Here is a 17,357-nt window from a genome sequence, read left to right as displayed (position 1 = left end):
AGGTATTGGAATATTTGAAGCTTACTAATAATGATCTGATCCTGGCCCAGGTGACCTGGGACCAGGGGAATAGTCTTTCTAGTGCCAGGACCAAGGGAACAGCAGAGCTCTCCGGCTCCTTGTGGGCACAGCACAGATCATCAATTAAGGCTCTGTCACCGCTACCATCCACCTGGCTCTGTGCCTGTGGAGATAGTGACCCCTCCACGGGCCCCGAGCAGCCATGTCTGCTGACCTGACCCAGCAGGGCACAAGGGGCCCACCTCATTTTTCCCTGAGCAGCACACACCCATTATCTTCCTTCCCACATACTTGGGAACGATGACCAGAAGGGTTGTGAGATATTCCGAATCAAGTACGAAGTCTTCTTTGCTGACAATATCGCTCAATGTCCGAGTGAAGAGGTTTCCCCTGGAGGGCAGAGGGATAACAGGTAAAGTCCAGCAGAGAGAGGCTCACTGACCCCACCTGCCTCAGGAGTCCAGACAAACAGCAGGAAATAGAGCAGGCCCAGGGGAGTCTCTGAGCTGTCTGCCAGGGCCAGGTACAGCCAAATGGTAAGTGAGCTACCTCCTCTTCCCTCTGGGGGCAGGGAAACTGGCAGAGCCTCTGCAACTATCACCTGCCACTCAAGGGGCTGCTGAATCTAACACCTCAGTGACCTGCACTGCCCTCAAAAGCCAACCCAGGCACTAGGAGGGGACCTCAGGTGTCAGGCGGCTAAAGTTATTCAAGTATCAAAACAGCAAGGTCTCCAAGTTGCATGGGACAGATAGGCCCAGATAGAGCTAGCTCTGTGTCACTTTACAGGCTGTTCAGCCCAGCAGCTGGGGACACTCACCTGAAATATCAGCTTTGTCTACACCACCAGCCCTGGCTCAGATGAGAAGCGTGGTATTATTACCAAGCTGCTGCATGGACAGACGCGGCTACCAAGACATGGTAGTTCCCCACACTGCAGAGTCCTAACGAGACAGCCCCCAGAGCACTGAGGCTGCAATGTGAGCCCAAGGCTTCCCACCTCCCAAGCACAGAGCCGAGAGCAAAGTCTCAGAGGCAAGAGAGAAACCCTAGCTTCCAAGGGTATCTGCTCCCGCACACAACTATGTGGTCACAGACAAAGCAGGTGGATCCCCTCCTGGCCACCCTGTCACCGCAGCCAGCACATTACCCTGCTAGGAGATATAGGTAACCCACATACATAGCAAACCCACAGGTTTGCTGAGTGAGTGGCTGTGACTTTTTGCTTTATGTCCACAGGGCCTGAGGACATGTGCATTGAGAGAACAAACGGAAGGCAGAGTCAGCATCTGATTGGTGAAGGAGGAAGTATTAGAGACTATAGGGGAGAAGCGATTGGACCAGTCCCCTGCTAAAGTTCCAATTCTCTAATTGCACTTTTTATTTATTTACTTTGTGGTGTGTGTGTGTGTGTGTGTGTGTGTGTGTTGTGTGTGTGTATGCGTGCACACACACACACACACAGGAATCCATGTGCTATGGCACATTGGTGGAGGTCAGCAGAAGTCAGTTCTCTCCTGCTGCCAGGCGAGACCCAGGGACTGAACTCAGATTGCCCATGGATCCATCTTGGAAGTCATCAAACTGTCTATGACTTGGTGGTGAAGTGAGTGGGTGGCCCGCCATGGTCTGGCTATCCAGACTAAAGAGACTAAGCTATCCTGAACTCAAGGCAAAACATGACCGCCTGACTGGCATCCACCACCACTCAGGTCCAGGTACCCAGAGATGGAATCAGACAGCTGGAACTGGCTTTCTAAGCTCGGTGCATCTGTGGTCTCCACCCCCACCGACGGGTGGCAGTTTCTGCATTCCTTCTCTGTTTGGATTTCGGGTGGTTTGGTTCATTTGAATGTTTTATTGGAATAATGAACTTTCTTGGAGGTGGGACACAAGTCAAAGCTGAAACCCATCGGCTTCATACAGGACTCATACAACAGCTGGCAGAGAAGCTTACATGGCAATTTGAGTGTTTGTAGCGTGCCCGTGGCCAGAGTCATGCTAAGGTCAGGTACAGGACTTTCCATTTAAGGAATTATGTTGATGCTTAAAACTTGACTGGGTTTGGAGTATTTTTCATTTTGGATTTTCAGATCAGGAATGGTCAATCTCTGTTCTCTTTTATGACTGGAAAAGCTAGCCTAGGGAAGGTTTAAGAGGGAAGCTTAAATAAGAGACACCAAACAGAGGGAGGGCAGCTGGCTCTGAGCTCCTGGGCCACTCTGCATTTCTGGACTCAGACTCAGGGTATAGAGGTGAGTGCTGGGGACCACTTCATGCTTGCTCGGCCCTACCCACCCTCCCCTCTCACTTGGGACCTTGCCTGGCTCCTTATTGCCTGTTCCTCCCAGGGTGCTCATTGCCATCCCCGAATAGTCCCTCATGATGGTCCTGAACTTGCTCTTCTACTGATTCCACCACTATGGAGCCTGTTCTGTTGGGGACCTGAACAACCCATTCTCTAGCAAACAGCCAGGGCACCTATTCTGTCAGGGCTGTCAATTCTGAGCTGCTGCCCATGAGCCGTCCTGGTCTGCCCTGGACTGCTGCCCATGATCCTATCTGCCCCTTGAAGAGGTCTGGGCTCTGACATCCCATCCTGCCTGCCCTCCTTGAAGATGAGATGCAGAGAAAGTCCTGAGCAGGCTCCCCAGAGCCTCCTACAGGGTAAGGAGTGGGGAAAGGGGGAAAGGAGGAACAAGCAATACCGTGTTCCTCTGTGTTCACAGGCAGGAGAGGCCACCCTGCCTGGCTCTGTCCTTTTAATCTGCCTCAGGTTCCTAGCACGTAGCTCCAGCTGTGCACCTGTTCAAGGGCCACAGCCACGGGGAAGGTAAGAGTGAAGGCTATCCCCGCCCCCCCACTGGGTGCACACACAGAGAATGCAATGGGTGTGGTACGCACGTGGATTTCTTCTCCAAGTTCTCCAGGTTGGCCTTCAGAACGCTGTACGCGGCTGTGCGGGACTTCAGGTCTGTCTCAATTTGTGCCAGTTGCTGGGAGGGAGGGGGGGAGAGACGCTCCTGGTGACCTTGAGGAGTCAGTAAAACTCTTCAAAATCTGGCCAAGCATCCATGGGACACTTAACAACAGTGACCAAGCCAGCCACTGCGGCTCATTTCTGTAATTGCAGCACTTGGGAGGCAGAGGCAAGAAGCTCAGATCAAGATCGTCCTCAGCTCCACAGCCAGTTTGCAGCTTAGCCTAAGTGAAACCCTGTCTCAGGATAAAGAAAGAAACAAGGAAACAAAAGAAAAACAGCAACCTGCCTGCTCATCAGGGTGGCCCAGTCAGTCTCCCTCCTGACTCTTCCAGCCCCCAGCACCTGGCCCTCGCCGCCGTCAGTCCCCACATGGGGAAGTGGGTGGAGACAACTTTACAGCTTGCCCAGTGTCACACACTAGCTTGTGCTCCTTCCCAGCAAGTGATGCCGAACTTCCCAGCCCCGGGTACCTCTGCTAGGTACCTATCCTGTCTTCCCTGCTCATCCTCCCAATCATCCACCTCTCCAGGCTTGACTGCAGCTCCTCCCAACCAGCAGTAGCACAGTGACTGAGCGCCTCTGCTCCCTGCCTCAGGCTCCCCATCTACTCAACATGGGAGGAACGCCATCTTTAGAGAGGCCCCAAAGACAGCTGACCCCAGTGAAAAACAGTTCAAGAGAATGATGGTAAATAAGCTCTCTGAGGCCAGAAGGCAGCGAGCGATTCAGAGCCACAGTGAGTCCCTCCCAAGGGCTGAGTCTGTGGTAATTTAAAGACAGTTCTGTCCTCCAAGGGCTCATGGCAGACCTGGCCCTGCAAAGACACAGCAGGACAGTGAGCAGCGCCCTGCAGCCATAATGACAAATAGGTGGCTGTGTATTTGAGCATGCTTGGATGCATGTCAGCTGAAAGGCGGGTGGCGGGTACCCCAAAACACAAGCCATCAGGTCACCCCTTTGCGTCCAGTTTGGCAGTGGGGTATGATGAGCGTGTGTATGCCCAACAATGTGCATCCAGGATGTAGGGCCATGCACACTTCTGGTGGGGGAGCTGTTGAAAATCATGAGCTGAAACCCGGTGTACTGTGGAAGTTCTGAGTTTAAATACTCAGAATAGACATCCAAAGAGGAGTACGCTCCCAGGACATTGCAAAAAGGCTCCATAGAGATCCATGTGCCTTGAGGGGTTCCATCACTGATGACGTCCTACCGCATAACTAGACTGCACAGCTATGCTGTACACATGGACCACACTGCACACAGCACTCAAGGTGCAGCTGCATCATGTGACCATAGGGCAATGCGCTACACAAACTGTACAAAGCCCTAAGCCACCTCGGAAGAACAAGGTGAGGCTGCTCCTATGCTCCTGGGGCAGCACAGGCTGAAGATCCAGTCTCCCCCAACCTCTGTCCCGCTAGCCTACAGCCCTGTGATGGAGTGTGGAGCCTGCACACTGCACACCTTGTGGGATTCGCTCTGATCCACCTCCCCTTAGTCTGTTACTTTAATAGCTGTGCATTTGGGCGCCCTGGACAGAGGGGAGCCAATCCTGACTCTACTGCTCTCCAACTCCCCCAAGGCAAGTCCAGTGTCCCTGGGACTCAGAATCCCAAGGTGGCATGCCCAACCCCACAAAAATCTGTGTTCTCTGCCTCAGTGGTGGATGTGATGATGTTCTCCAGAAAGCCATACCTGGCACAATATCCTGGGCTGCCCCCCCCCCCGCTAGAAGCACCTGGACTGAGAACCTCTTGGGAGGGGATGTAAGCCCAAGGAGCCACACCCAGATTCCCAAGAAACCTGAAGGAGAAAAGGTCTCAAAGTCACCCTTCCTGTCCTGACCTGCCTACCGCCCTCAGGGAAGCTCAGCCACTTAAGAGAACAGGGCGGCTTTGTTGAGCACAGAGCTGGGATCTCCCCAGCCATTGGACCAGCCATGACATATAAAGGGTTCTGTATGCACCAGCAATAGGGCAGGATAGTCAAATCTCACCTATGGTGAAAGCACATAGAAGTCACCTTGGCTATGGGATGCCACATTGTCCCTGCAGATCCCTGTGCTATGGGGCTTGTACCCAGTGTGAGCTGAAGAACATGGCTTAGTAAATGGCACCCTGTCATGGTACTAATTTGTTGTCACAAGACACTTAGGGGATGAGCTGGCACAATATGACCAAGGGGTGGAGCTTCTACGCCACACTGTCTTCTAAACAATGATGTTTCGCAAACCATTTACCAAGAGAGACGGGCCTGGTGCCCAAGCCCTGTAATTTCAGCTACTAAGGAGGCTGAGGCAGAAGGATGAAAAGTTTAAGTCCAGCTTGAGTTACAGAATTGACTCAAGGCCAGTCTGGGCAACTTCATGAGACGCTACCTCAAAATAAAAATTAAAACAGCACTGTGGTAGAATACTTATGTGAAAGGCTCCTGGTTCCACATCCAGTACCACAAAGTCAATCAACCAACCATCAATCATCCAAAGGGCACTGGGTCCCCAAGTGCATGGTGAGGGAGGCAAGACTAAGCCGTTCCATCACAGGCTTTGAATCACAGTAGGGGAGTGAAATGAATTGGGGCCTGGGGTCAGAACACAAGTGCCTCAGGCCCATTCAGGAGACTCTCCTGTGAGATTACAGCCAGTTCTCCGGGTGACAGAGACAGGAGACAAGTGCACACACGTCTTTCCCAAGTTCTAACCTTACCCAGGACATGGTAAGAGGGACCTTCCCTGGGTCACCCACAGGGCTAACATCCCAGCCTTTGATCTTCTACCTTGTCGGCGTCCCAGCCCCATGTATGTCCTCTCAGACGGTCAGATGTTTCCAAGCAGACTCTCCTCACCTTGGCCAGTGTGTCCACCACACTCATCAGGGGCTGCTTGGCAGGATATTTGGCCATGTCCCACTCGAAGTGCGTCACAAAGGATGGCAAGTCAACTGGAAGAGCAAAGGCGAACTTGAATCCAGAACCAAGCCAAGGGAGACAATCTGAGCTTGGCACTCACACCAAAGAAGCAGTCAGAGAGCAGCTGAAGAATAGGCATGGGTTCTGGAAGTGTATAGGCTCCAAGTGGGAGCAGTTCAGAGCCAGCGGGAGGCCTCAGCTTGCCCTCGTACACTTCAAAGCCCGAGCACCAAGTTCTCCTTCGGCAGCTTCCACCTAGAGTTTACTACGAAGCCTGGCTCTTCCTGGAGGTTGAAACCAAGAAGGTGACATTCTGTGGCCACTGGTAACTTCATCACCTTCCACGGTTGCTTGGCCTACCCTCCCCAGCTAGTTCACCAGTCTGTTTCGAGGCACCCAGAAGGCACAGCAGAAAGCATCAAACCAGGCTCCCAACCACTGAGCCATGATCTGTCACAGGTGCCACCTGCTTCTTGAGTCCCCAACAAGAGCCAGGTGATGTTAACCCACGTCATCCACGTTAGGGAGGACATGGTACAGCTCAGCCACACCATGGAACCTGCTTGTCACGGGCTTTCCCACCTGGAGCCATAGGCATCATTCAGTGTGTACCCATTGAAGTCTAGAGTGAGCAAAATACACCGGTGTTTTCATCAAAACCAAATAAATTCCACGGCAAAGAAGGGTGTTCCTGCTTACCCTAGCCAGCCGTGCAGTAGAAGAGCAGGAGGAATTGAAGGTGGTTCAATTGCACTGACACATTTTAGTCCAAAGAGCCTGGCTAATTGGGACATTTAGGGTGTTTTGTTGTTGTTGTTGCTGCTGTTGTTTAAAATTATCTCAAAGGAAACCAGGACACTGGCTTAAGTCCCGGGTACCACATAAGAGAGGAACTGAGTCAGCGTTCCTACCTGAGAGTGGTCAGGCCTCTCACCTCGAGGGCTTGCTTGTTTTGTTTTGAGACTGTGTTAGTTAGCCTGGGACTCGCTATGTAGACTAGGCTATATTCAAACTCACAGAGATCCATCTGCCTCTGCCTCTCAAACGGTGAGGTTAAAGGCTTAATTACTCTTATACCCTATATTTCCAGAGGGCACCATAGGAGCGTGTTATTTCTCGTTCATTCATCCCACTTTTTTTTTTTCTCAAGACAGGGTTTCTCTGTGTAACAGCCCTAGCTGTCCTGGAACTCACTTTGTAGACCTCTGTCTCCCAAGTGCTGGGATTAAAGACATGGGCCACCACCACCCAGCTTTTATCCCTTTTAAGATGGGGATCTCTTTGTGTGGTCCAGGCTGGCCTTGAACTCCTAAAGTCAAGCCATCCTCCCTGTGTCGAGTGTCAGAAGGACTGGTGGCTACATTGGGGGAGGGTGTTAGGCATCTAGATGAAGCTGATGGAGCAGAGAGGTGGGCAGGAGCTAGGCAGTCCAGGACCTAGGAGACTTGGTGAGGTCACATCTGTACCTCCGTGCTTGGAACTGGTCATGGAGAAACAGTGCAAGAGTCCATGTTGGGAGTGGACAGAAGCCAGTGAGGGTAAGGGAGAGAGGAAAGACAAGAAGCTCTGGGAGCAGAAAGGAGGGGACCCACTCAGCAGGATGCAGGGACAGTGACACACAAGGCATGAAGTAAAGTGACACCCAAATTCCTAGGCTGGGTAGCTAAGTGGAGGGAAGGACTGTCATTAACCTGGGGGCCATGGAGCAGAGGAAGGGACAGGGCAGAGAGGATGAACTCAGTATGAGGCAAGAGCAACTTTGATGGGTCGATGCACTAATCCCCAAAGAAAAAGATGGAAACCAAAGGGGATTCAAGAGGGAAGCGGCCCTACTACTTAGCAGGCAGGAATGCCTTAAAATAACAGTGGACTACCTCGCGGCTTAACTTGGGATGGGAGATGTGAGTCATCCCATCTGATTTACTCTTCAGCCCTATTAAGGGATGTCAATATCTCCAGGAGGAAGCTCCAGCACAGAGTAAGTTATGTAAGCTCCATTATGGCAGGAAGAAATGACACAGAGCACCCAACGCCCTGCCCATCACAAAGGAAGGTCCTTGGTCCTTGTCCCCATTGTGCTCAGCTGTCAGGATCCAGCTATGTTGTAGGAGGAAGGAGGCTTGCATCTTCACCAGCCCCTTCATAAAATCTACCCTCTTGATTTTATTCCAGAGTGGGTGGACTTGGCAGAGGCTTGCAAAAGAACCTCTGTTGAACATTGGCCACAGCGCCTCGGCCTGTGACAAGAGAATCTCTAAAATGCTGGGGGCAGGACACCTGGTGAGACCTGGGCTCTTAAAAATGGGACATCAGAGCACTCTGCCCACGCTCACTGCCACCCCATAAGCAGCCAAGGAAAGATGACACAAACTTTGGCTGCCCATAACCGGGCAGAGTCCTCATTACAACCTGAAACACCTGGCCAGGTGTGGTGGTGCACAACCGTAATCTCAACGCTCGGGAGGTCAAAGCAGAAAGCTCGCCTTGAATTTGAGCCTAGCCTGAACTACATGGTGGGGTCTAGGCCAGCCTGGGCCATACATAAAGTGAGACAGTGTTGTGGAAGCCTCCTTGTCCAATCGGACTGACAGATATTAGTGTAGGTTTTGGCATTAGGAAAAGCTTTGTCATTCCCATGACCCAAAAACTAAACAAAGGTCACATGAGGCCTTTCAAGAGACAGCAATGCTAACTGTTAGGAGAGCACTGGCAAGAGGAAGAACGCCCACTGATGACCTCAAGTCTTTCCTGAAAGTGAGGAACTAGCCGCCCACCAGGACAGATGTCAGGGTGATGTGTTGTCAAGGGCACTCCCTCTCCACCCTCCGCATCACCTGCAGCATCCTGGAGCCCTCCCACCCAGCCCATGGAGTGCTCAACTGCTCTCCCAGCCTCTCTGATCAGTCGAGGCTGCTCTAGTTGACCTTCCCCAACGCCCATGTCTCCAGAGCCCACCACAGGACCTTACAGAACCAAGCATTCCACAGAAGGCTCAGGACACTGACAACCACACTCAGCACAGCGAATACAGCCAGGACAATGTACATTCTATAGGTTGTTTAGCAGAGACACACTTCAGAGCAAGCTCTGCTCTATATGCCTTGCCACCAAAACCAAGGCCCCCATGGATTTCACTATTAGGAGGGAAGGTTCTGCTGCAGGGTGCAGAGCACCATGGGTCTCTCTCCCACCAGTCCTGAGCTCCCAGAGGCACCAGGAGGCTGACAATGGTCTCCTGCAGGAGCTCAATAGGCCTCTGGATTGGTAGCTATGCCCTCTTCCCCCTTGTTCCTCCCTCCTGTCTCCCACTTCAGTGCTGGTTCTGGACACTAACCTTTGCTTCAGATCACAACCTGAAAGTCCTTCCTGTCTATACTGTAGGTAGAATATTACTCCAGAGTGGCCTCTGCCACCCCAGCCTTCCTGCCCTCTCAAAACACACTCCCCACAGGCGGCTGTCTCTTGGGCAACAATGACTTCATCTGAAAAACCAAGCCAAGGCCTTGCCAGCATACAAGATTATAACTGCACAGGCGGGTAGCCCAATGCCTGGCTAGCCAGACAGGTCTTCCACAGCCCGAGCCAGACACGTGTGTGTCTGCTCTGCTTCTGCTGGACTCACAAGGGTCTTAGCATCACAGCTGGTGGCAAAGACAAACAAAAGCAAAAGGCACCCAGCAGACCGAAGAACCTTGACTGAGACTGTTACTAAGTCTATTTGCAAGTGAGAAAAGCAAGGCCCAGAGAGTAGACCGGACAGGGTCAAGGTGGACAGTGCATGGCATAACCAGGTCTGACCCCTTCAAGTCTTCATGATGTCAATGCCCTAAATTCTCTTGAAGGGAATGGGATTAAAATCCCACGCACAGAACAAAAGAGCTTTAGGAAATTCTATCCCTAGTCTGAGAGTATGCTGCAGAAGAAAATCTGGGAAAGTAAGTTAAAGTCACTGGGCTTCCTGGGAGGCGGCAATGCAAAGGTGTGGGCTTAAGGTTGGGCAGCTACTGTAGGCACTGCCTCACCATGCTGCTAGGCCTTTGGAAGGGTTGGTTCACAGAGCATGCTCAGAAATAGCCCTGGAAGTAACTGGGACTAACCTGCAGAGGCCTTGCAGGAAGCCAGGAGATGACGGCACATGCTAAACAAGCAACAAAGACCAAGTTTCCTCGTCCCTTAGTGTGCTCTCTCCTAGAGATGGTGCACCCGACAGGCGTGGATCCCACAGCGAATGGCACATACATTTAAGTGGCATCAACTTTGAGCTGAAAGCTAAGTGGACAGGTTTGTTTGCTTATCGTGGTTTGTTTGGTTTGGTGCAGCGTTAGGGTGGAATCCAGGGTCCGGAACTTTGCTGGGCAAACACTGCCAATGAGCCGTATCCCCAATCTTGGAACGCGGTGAGCATTTTAATCAGCATTTTAGTGTATGCTTAAATAAACCATAAACCAGGTGTGGTAATACACATCTGCCATCCCAGCACTTGGGAACTGAAAGCAAGATGGTCAGAAGTTCAAAGTCACCTTGAGATACACAGTGAGCCTTGACCACATGACATCATCTCAAAAAATAAAATGAAATCATATTACTTGTTTTTCATTCTGCCTGTTACAGTAGATGAGAGAAAATGCTAAGCCAGCGCTTCTAACACCCACTCCAGGAGTGACCTGTTCTAGAAGACCCATGATCCCCATGAACCACATGAAACAAGATCTGGCTGAGCGGACATCCTTAGGGAGCAGGTGGGACACCAGACAGGCTTCAAGATCGTGCAGACAGCAAGCGAAAAGATGCTGAAGTTCATCCCAAGCCCCCAGAGTTGACGCATTCCTGTTTCCAGGTGATAAGCAGAGAGGAAAGGAGGGAGACAGGAATGAGATAACTGTGGACTGCATCATCTGGGTACGGTGACCAAGCTCGAGAAACCGTTGAGGCCTGATCACTGTACCCTATGACCAGCCTGAGGCCCCGCCCTCCCAGGGACACGCAGCAGCACACTGAGCATGTGCACGGCAAACAAGACACAACCTACTCTTTAAACACTTCATCTTTTCCTTCAGACCTGAAACATAATGTAAGACAGGGTTATTAAACCACAAAGACATGCAGTTCCGGTTCAAACGGGGAGAGTGACTATTCCATTTGCCAATTTAAACCAGTAGAAGACTTTTAACACTTCCAGGTAGCATGTGTGTATTCATATATGTGCTACTTATCCCAAATGATCTAAGTGTAAATATGTATGCTCTCGTTTTCAATAGACATGTAGAGAGTCAAGGTTAATTCTCTCTACAGATATGTCAATGTTTAATTTTAGAGTTTTCAAAATATCCAAGTTTTGTTTCATGTCCGTGTTTTGCTTTTGTATATATTTTGAGACAGTCTTAGATAGCCCAGGCTGGCCCTGAAGTTACTCAGTATCTCAGGATGTCCTTCCCTCCTCTACTTCCCTAGTGTAGGATTACAGATGTGTGCCACCATGCCTGGGTTTCAAAGTCTTTATGTTTTTGCTACACATTTAAAAATACAGCCCAAATGGCATCTTCATATTTAACAGCCAAGCAGTCCTGGGGTGCCTGAATATGTGTCCATCAGCATGGGCAGTCAAACTCTGGAATGGGGACATTCTGCATGAAGTGTCTTTGATGTGGCCCTGCTGTCTCTGCTTGGAGTCATTTCTCACTACATACAGTCACTTCTCATGCCTTATTTGGCTTTTTTAAAAAAAAGTGATAAGTGGGTGGAGATGTGTGAGATTTTCCAGAAATGGGACAGTAAGGCTTAAGAGAACTGGATATTCAGAGCTCCCATTATGGCCATCATGAAGGAAATGGCTCCTGAGAAGAAGCCTCTGTGGACCTACCTCCGTTAGCCAGGAGGTTCTCGTGGACTTTGCCCTTGGAGTCTTCCATGACCTCCACCACGCTCTGCGCCATTTTCTTTATGAGGCTTTGGGTAGAAAAGAAAGAGCCAGTAAGAGTGAGAAGCTGCCTGCAGGACCACTCCACCCATCCTACTGGCAGAGAAAGGAGCCCTTGAAGCCACTGGGGGCAGCAATTTGGCAATCTGTAAAGAGAGACTTAAGACATTAAGAACCTTTGAACCAGTCATTCCACTTCTGGGAAACCATCTTGAGGAAACAGGAAAGAAAACACCAGAAAAGCCTTCTGAATAAAAAGATGTTCTTTGCAGCAGAGCGCTGACAATAAGAAATTGGATGCAACCCGAGGGTTCAACAATAGAGAATTGTTTGAAGATGGTCTATTCGGCTGAGGATTATTAGCCACCATTGAAAATAAGGTTTACAAAGAATTCCAAATACCGTGGAACAAGGAACGCATTATAATGTTAGATGGAAAAAAAAAAACAAGACAGAAACTTAGACAGTAAGAGATCGCTGGCTGTGCTATGGGCAAATATTTCTACTTGATATTTTTCTAGTATAATCTGGTATTGATTTTATAGAAAAGCCAAACCTTGGGCCTCCAGTAAACACACTAAAAGAATTCAAGCCATATACCAGATTACAGATGGAGGTTGGAATACGTTCTCTTTCATTTTCATTCTCTCTCTCTCTCTCTCTCTCTCCCCCACCGTCTCCCTCTCTCCATCCAACTGATACAAGGCCTCCTGTACTCCAGTATGTCCCCAAATTCATTACATACCTAATGATGACCTTAAACTTCTGATCCTCTTATTTTTGCACCCCCAGTGCTGAGAATACAGCCATGTACCCCTATGCCCAATTTTGTGGTGCTGGGGATAGGACACAGGGCCTTGTATATGCTAGACAAACATTCTACCAACTGAGTTATGTCCCTAGCTCCAAATTCCTCCATTATTGTACACACAGTCCCACTAACCAAGCGTAGTATGGTACCTTGGGCCTGCCGTAGAAACTGAGGCAGATGGACACCTTGAAAGATCCTGTTGTTTGTTGAAAGCAAGAAAGGGAAAGAGATAGTCATGTTTTCTTGGCCAAAGTAATCAGGGCTGACAGCCAGAAACTAAAGATCTAAGTGTGAAATAGTTTAAGATGAACAACCACAGCACTTGCCCAGTATGTGAGGCAATGGTTTTGATCCCTAGAACAGTTTAAAAGATATAGATATAGATGATGAGATGATAGACAGATAGATAGATGATAGATAGGTAGATGATAGATTAGAGAGAGAGAGAGAGAGAGAGAGAGAGAGAGAGAGAGAGAGAGAGAGAGGAGCCAGGCTAGAGATACAGCTCAATACTTGTCTGGCTTGTCTGGCAGGTAAAGCTCTGGTTCAATCTGCAGCGCCATAAAGAATATGCAATGCCAGCAGTGGAAGCAGGAGGATCAGAAGTTCAAAGTCATCTCTGGTTACTTAGTAAGTTCAAGGCCAGCCTGAGCTATGCAAAACCCTGTTCCAAAAATAAGTAAGGCCAAGCATAGCGGCACATGCCTTTACTCCCAGTATCCAGGAGGCAGAGGCAAGTGAATCTTCAGTTCGAGGATGGTCTAGTCTACACAGCAAGTTCCAGGTCTGTCAGTGGCTAAGAACACTGGCTGTTCTTCCAGACTCCTGGAGTTCAGTTCCTAGCATCCACATGGCAGCTCACAACTGTCTGTAACTCCACCTCCAGGGAATTCAACACCTTCACACAGACATACATGCACACAAAACACCAATGCACATAAAATAAAAAATAAACCATTAAAAAAGTTTTAAAAAATATGTAAATAATTTTTTTAAAAGAACAACTATTGTCGTCCAAGTACAGGAAACACACCAGTTAGGTCTTCTTCCAGAGTCTACCTTCCACTTGTGTCAAGTGTGCTTAGGGCTCCTTTGATAACGGACTCTCATCTGTAGGAGTGTATAAGTATCAATTTCTCTGAAATCATTGTCTTAGCCTCACAGGATTCTGGGAAATTGAGTATTCTCCCACCTATTAGATGAGGAAACTGAAACAATTTGCTTCCTATCAAGTGCCTGCAAGTGGGTTTCAGAGACAAGGCTCTTGGCCACTACCCTGCTGCATTCTAGATCAACACTGTGGCCTGCCTTGTGTTTAAATGCTGACCACTGTAGTGTGCCTGCATCTCTTTGATTAGCAGTGCACAGTCTCACTGCGGGGAGCCCTGGCCACAGACCTAACTGAGCTGTTTTCTGCTCCTTAGCCTGGGGTGGTACTGACAGTTTCCCAGGCTTCTTTATGGAGTCAAGGATGTATTCCCAGGCCTTTGCCCTGAGAGATGTGCTTCAGGCATCTGGCTGATTGCTCTGGGTTCTCTACTCTCTGGCTCCCAGGTGAGCTCAGCAGATCAAAGGGAGACCAAATGTCCAGTCTGGTTCCCTCAGGCAGAGATCTTAGCTCCTGCAGCCTCAGGCTTATGTTTCAGCCCAGGGCCCCTCATTGTCCCTTAAACTCCACTACGTTCCCACACACCTGTGGGCCTCTTCGTCACAAGACCTCTTCCAGGTACCCAAAACTGAGTGTGCCTCCGGTCATCTGCTGGGACGCTGATTTGGTTAGCAAATTTTACACACTAACTAAGCAGCTGCTGTGCACCAAGCATTAATAAGTGCTGGAGACTAAGCAAAGTCCCTTCTGTCATAGAACTGCAGTTTCAGTGCTGTTGAAAGCTCCTTTTCTTTATTCAAATCACCATAGTAACACAAGCGAGTTGGACCTATCTCTGTGGCCACCGTAGCCCATCCAGTAACTACCTATTTACATGAAGATAGTGAGACCCCAGCTGCTACCACATTACCTGGCTCAGCAATGTCTGCTGACTGACTAAACAAATCCTTCTGCGACGGTCTACTCCTCCCCACCTGAGCCCCTTCAGAGTGTCTCACCACAGCACGTGTGGTCCCTCAGCACACACATGGCTTCCTGGGACGCCTCAGAATGGCCTGCTCCGGTGAAGCTCAATGGCTAGAAAGATCACCTGTTCCACAGAACCAAAGCAACCTGCTGTGATCAGCGGCTGTGGTCACCGGAGAATTACCATGTCACTGATCCAGAACATTTTTTCTCGCCAAAGGGAACTGAAGGGTCTCACGCCATTTTTAAATTTCTCTTTCTCCCTTTACATCACGTGTCTCTTTATTGTCAGAAGTGAGCGGCTTCCTCTTCCCTTTAATCTACAGTGCAGCAGCCCAACAAGTTGCCCTGTCACAAGGCACTCCATACCACTAGGTCGCTTCCCATTTGGATTGATGTTGCAGCGATCCACACATTTTGACCTCTTTATGGGTAGTATAAAGAAGCTACTGGAAGAAAAGGGGTGGTCATTTATAATGGCCGGCAAGGCCCCTCTAATTACAAGAAGCAAATGTCCACTGCCCCCAGAATGCAGAAGCCTGCTTGTTTCCCTAGACCCTGGCCAACACCAGTCTCTGCCAGTCTGATAGCTGGAAACCTATGCGTCACTGTCGTTCTGATTTCCCGATTTTCGTATGTGTGATCTCCAGGGAGGCTGCGCACCCCTTCTCAGGTCTCCTGACTATAGAAGGCCGCCTTCTTCTATGAATCACAAGTTCAAAACCATCCTTTCTTTTGTTTTGTTTTCCTCTGTTGCTTCCTTCGCTGATTTGTATGAGTTTCCATGTCTGGGAGACCCGGTTCTGGTGGTAGGGTGTCCAGTGAGGAGACGCCATCTTAACAATGGCTTTGTGAACAAGCGTCACAGGAAGAACTGATGGAAAACTGCAGGCTCTCTAAGATTCAACAGAGAAAATTCTGGCAGCTTTCTCTAAAATATCTGACCAAAATGAATAGTAAGGATGGGAGCATGGAAGCCGGGCGGTGGTGGTACACACCTTTAATCCCAGCACTCAGGAGGCAGAGGCAGGCCGGTCTCTGTGAGTTCAAGGCCTGCCTGGTCTACAAGAGCTAGTTCCAGGATAGAATCCAAAGCTACAGAGAAACCCTGTCTCAGAAAAAAGGGGGGGGGGAGTGGATGGGAGCATGACTCAGTGGCCAAAGTCACCTGCCACCAAAAGATTGAGTTCAATCCCTATGAGACCCACATGGTAGAGCTCCAGAGAAAAACAATTCCCTCAAGGTGTTCTCTAACCTCCACACATGAACTATGGCACCCACTCATGTACACACACATATATACACACACACACACTAAAAATTAATTTTCTTAAAATGTAATGTGTATTAATCCACATGGGAAGATGTATAGATCATACTAATAAATATGTAATAATCTTACTTGGTCACATAAATATACATACTCATCAAAACTTACCAATTTGATTACTGCAAATGCACACATTTCACTGTATATAACCTGTGTCTTGGTGTGTGTGTGCCTTTGTCTGCATGTACAAATGTAAGCAGGTCCACATGAGCATCTGGGCACATGTGTGAAACCCAGAGCTCAGCCTTGGGTGTCTTCCTCAATTACTCCACACCTTGTCTTTTAAGACAGTGTTTCTCAATGAACCTGGGAGCTCAAATACTTGGCCAGGAAGGTCAGGGTCCTTCAGTCTTTGGTCCACCCCTGGAAGTGTGATTGCAAGCTTGAACAACCTTGTCCAGCCTGTGTAAACAAAATCAAACCCAAAATAATGGACAGCACTGGAGGAAGGTGGGCCGGTAGCCTCACATGCACAAACACACAAAACTGCAACGCTTTTTTAAAAAGATAGAAATAAGTTGAAAAGAAAAAGGGAAAGTTAACATTGTTTTTAAAACATAAAATAGCAATGTAATTGTAATTTCTATAATTTTATTTTTGATATTTATTTTACCTTTTGAGTGTCTGTGTCTGTTTAGGTGTATGTACCTGAGAGTATGGGTGCCCACAGAATCTAGAAGAGGGGGTCAGATTCCCTGAAGGTGAAATTACAGGCAGTTGGGGTTGTGAAACCGAAATCAGGTCCTCTGGAGGAGCAGCAAAGGCTCTTAACCACTGAGTCATCTCTCCAGACCCTAGTTTTTTATTTTACTTTATTTGTTTTGTTTTTCTAGACAGGGTTTCTCTGCATAGCCCTGGCTGCCCTAGAACTCACTCTGTAGACCAGGTTGGCCTTGAACTCAGATCTGGCTGCTTCTGCCCCCCAAGCTCTGAGATTAAAGGTATGTGTCATCACTTCAGATCCTGGTTTATTTTAAATAGTCTCATTTGCACTTTATCTTACTCATCCACTGATTTGTAGCAGGACGTTTGTTTATTTTAATTGTTGAATGATAATTCTACTAATAAGTTAGAAACCAAAAAAAGAAAGAAAGAAAAAAAGAAGAGAAAGAAAGAAAGGAAGGAAGAAAGAAAGAAATGCAAAAAGTAGATCTTGGCCCCAAAAGTAGCTCTCCCATAGGGTCCAGGCATAGAACTGCAGCACCCTTGCCCTTGGGGTACAGATGAACACCAGGTGGGAAAGACCTCGGATCCCCAGCTTCTGTAACCACAAGCCAGGAAGTGGCTGCTGTGCTGGGCCTGAGGCCCTGGAAG

General features: G+C 49.0%; 1 protein-coding gene across 8 annotated transcripts in view; it reads right to left on the bottom strand.

Moving 5' to 3' along the window:
• Atp6v1c2 (ATPase H+ transporting V1 subunit C2) overlaps positions 1-17,357 on the bottom strand; it is a 37,834-nt gene that overhangs the window by 9,229 nt on the left and 11,248 nt on the right. For 6 of the 8 annotated variants that reach the window (XR_015002325.2, XM_087907232.1, XM_085690840.2 and 3 more), the window contains exons 4-8: positions 11,772-11,857; positions 10,941-10,970; positions 5,849-5,943; positions 2,926-3,017; positions 313-411 (exon numbers count right to left, since the gene is read on the bottom strand). Coding sequence is in view for 7 of the 8 variants with exons in the window: in XM_087907232.1 (XP_087763358.1) it covers positions 313-411; positions 2,926-3,017; positions 5,849-5,943; positions 10,941-10,970; positions 11,772-11,857 (402 nt within the window). In the remaining variant the exon portion in view is untranslated. The remainder of the gene's footprint in view (positions 1-312; positions 412-2,925; positions 3,018-5,848; positions 5,944-10,940; positions 10,971-11,771; positions 11,858-17,357) is intronic. The other 2 variants (XM_048439763.3, XM_048439761.3) reach the window with 1 other exon arrangement.

Source organism: Myodes glareolus, chromosome 6 (genome assembly GCF_982192425.1).
Source record: "Myodes glareolus chromosome 6, mMyoGla1.1, whole genome shotgun sequence".
NCBI classification, from domain to species: domain Eukaryota; kingdom Metazoa; phylum Chordata; class Mammalia; order Rodentia; family Cricetidae; genus Myodes; species Myodes glareolus.
The sequence above is the reverse complement of the archived record's forward strand: the minus strand, read 5'-3'. Positions and strand labels throughout refer to the sequence as shown.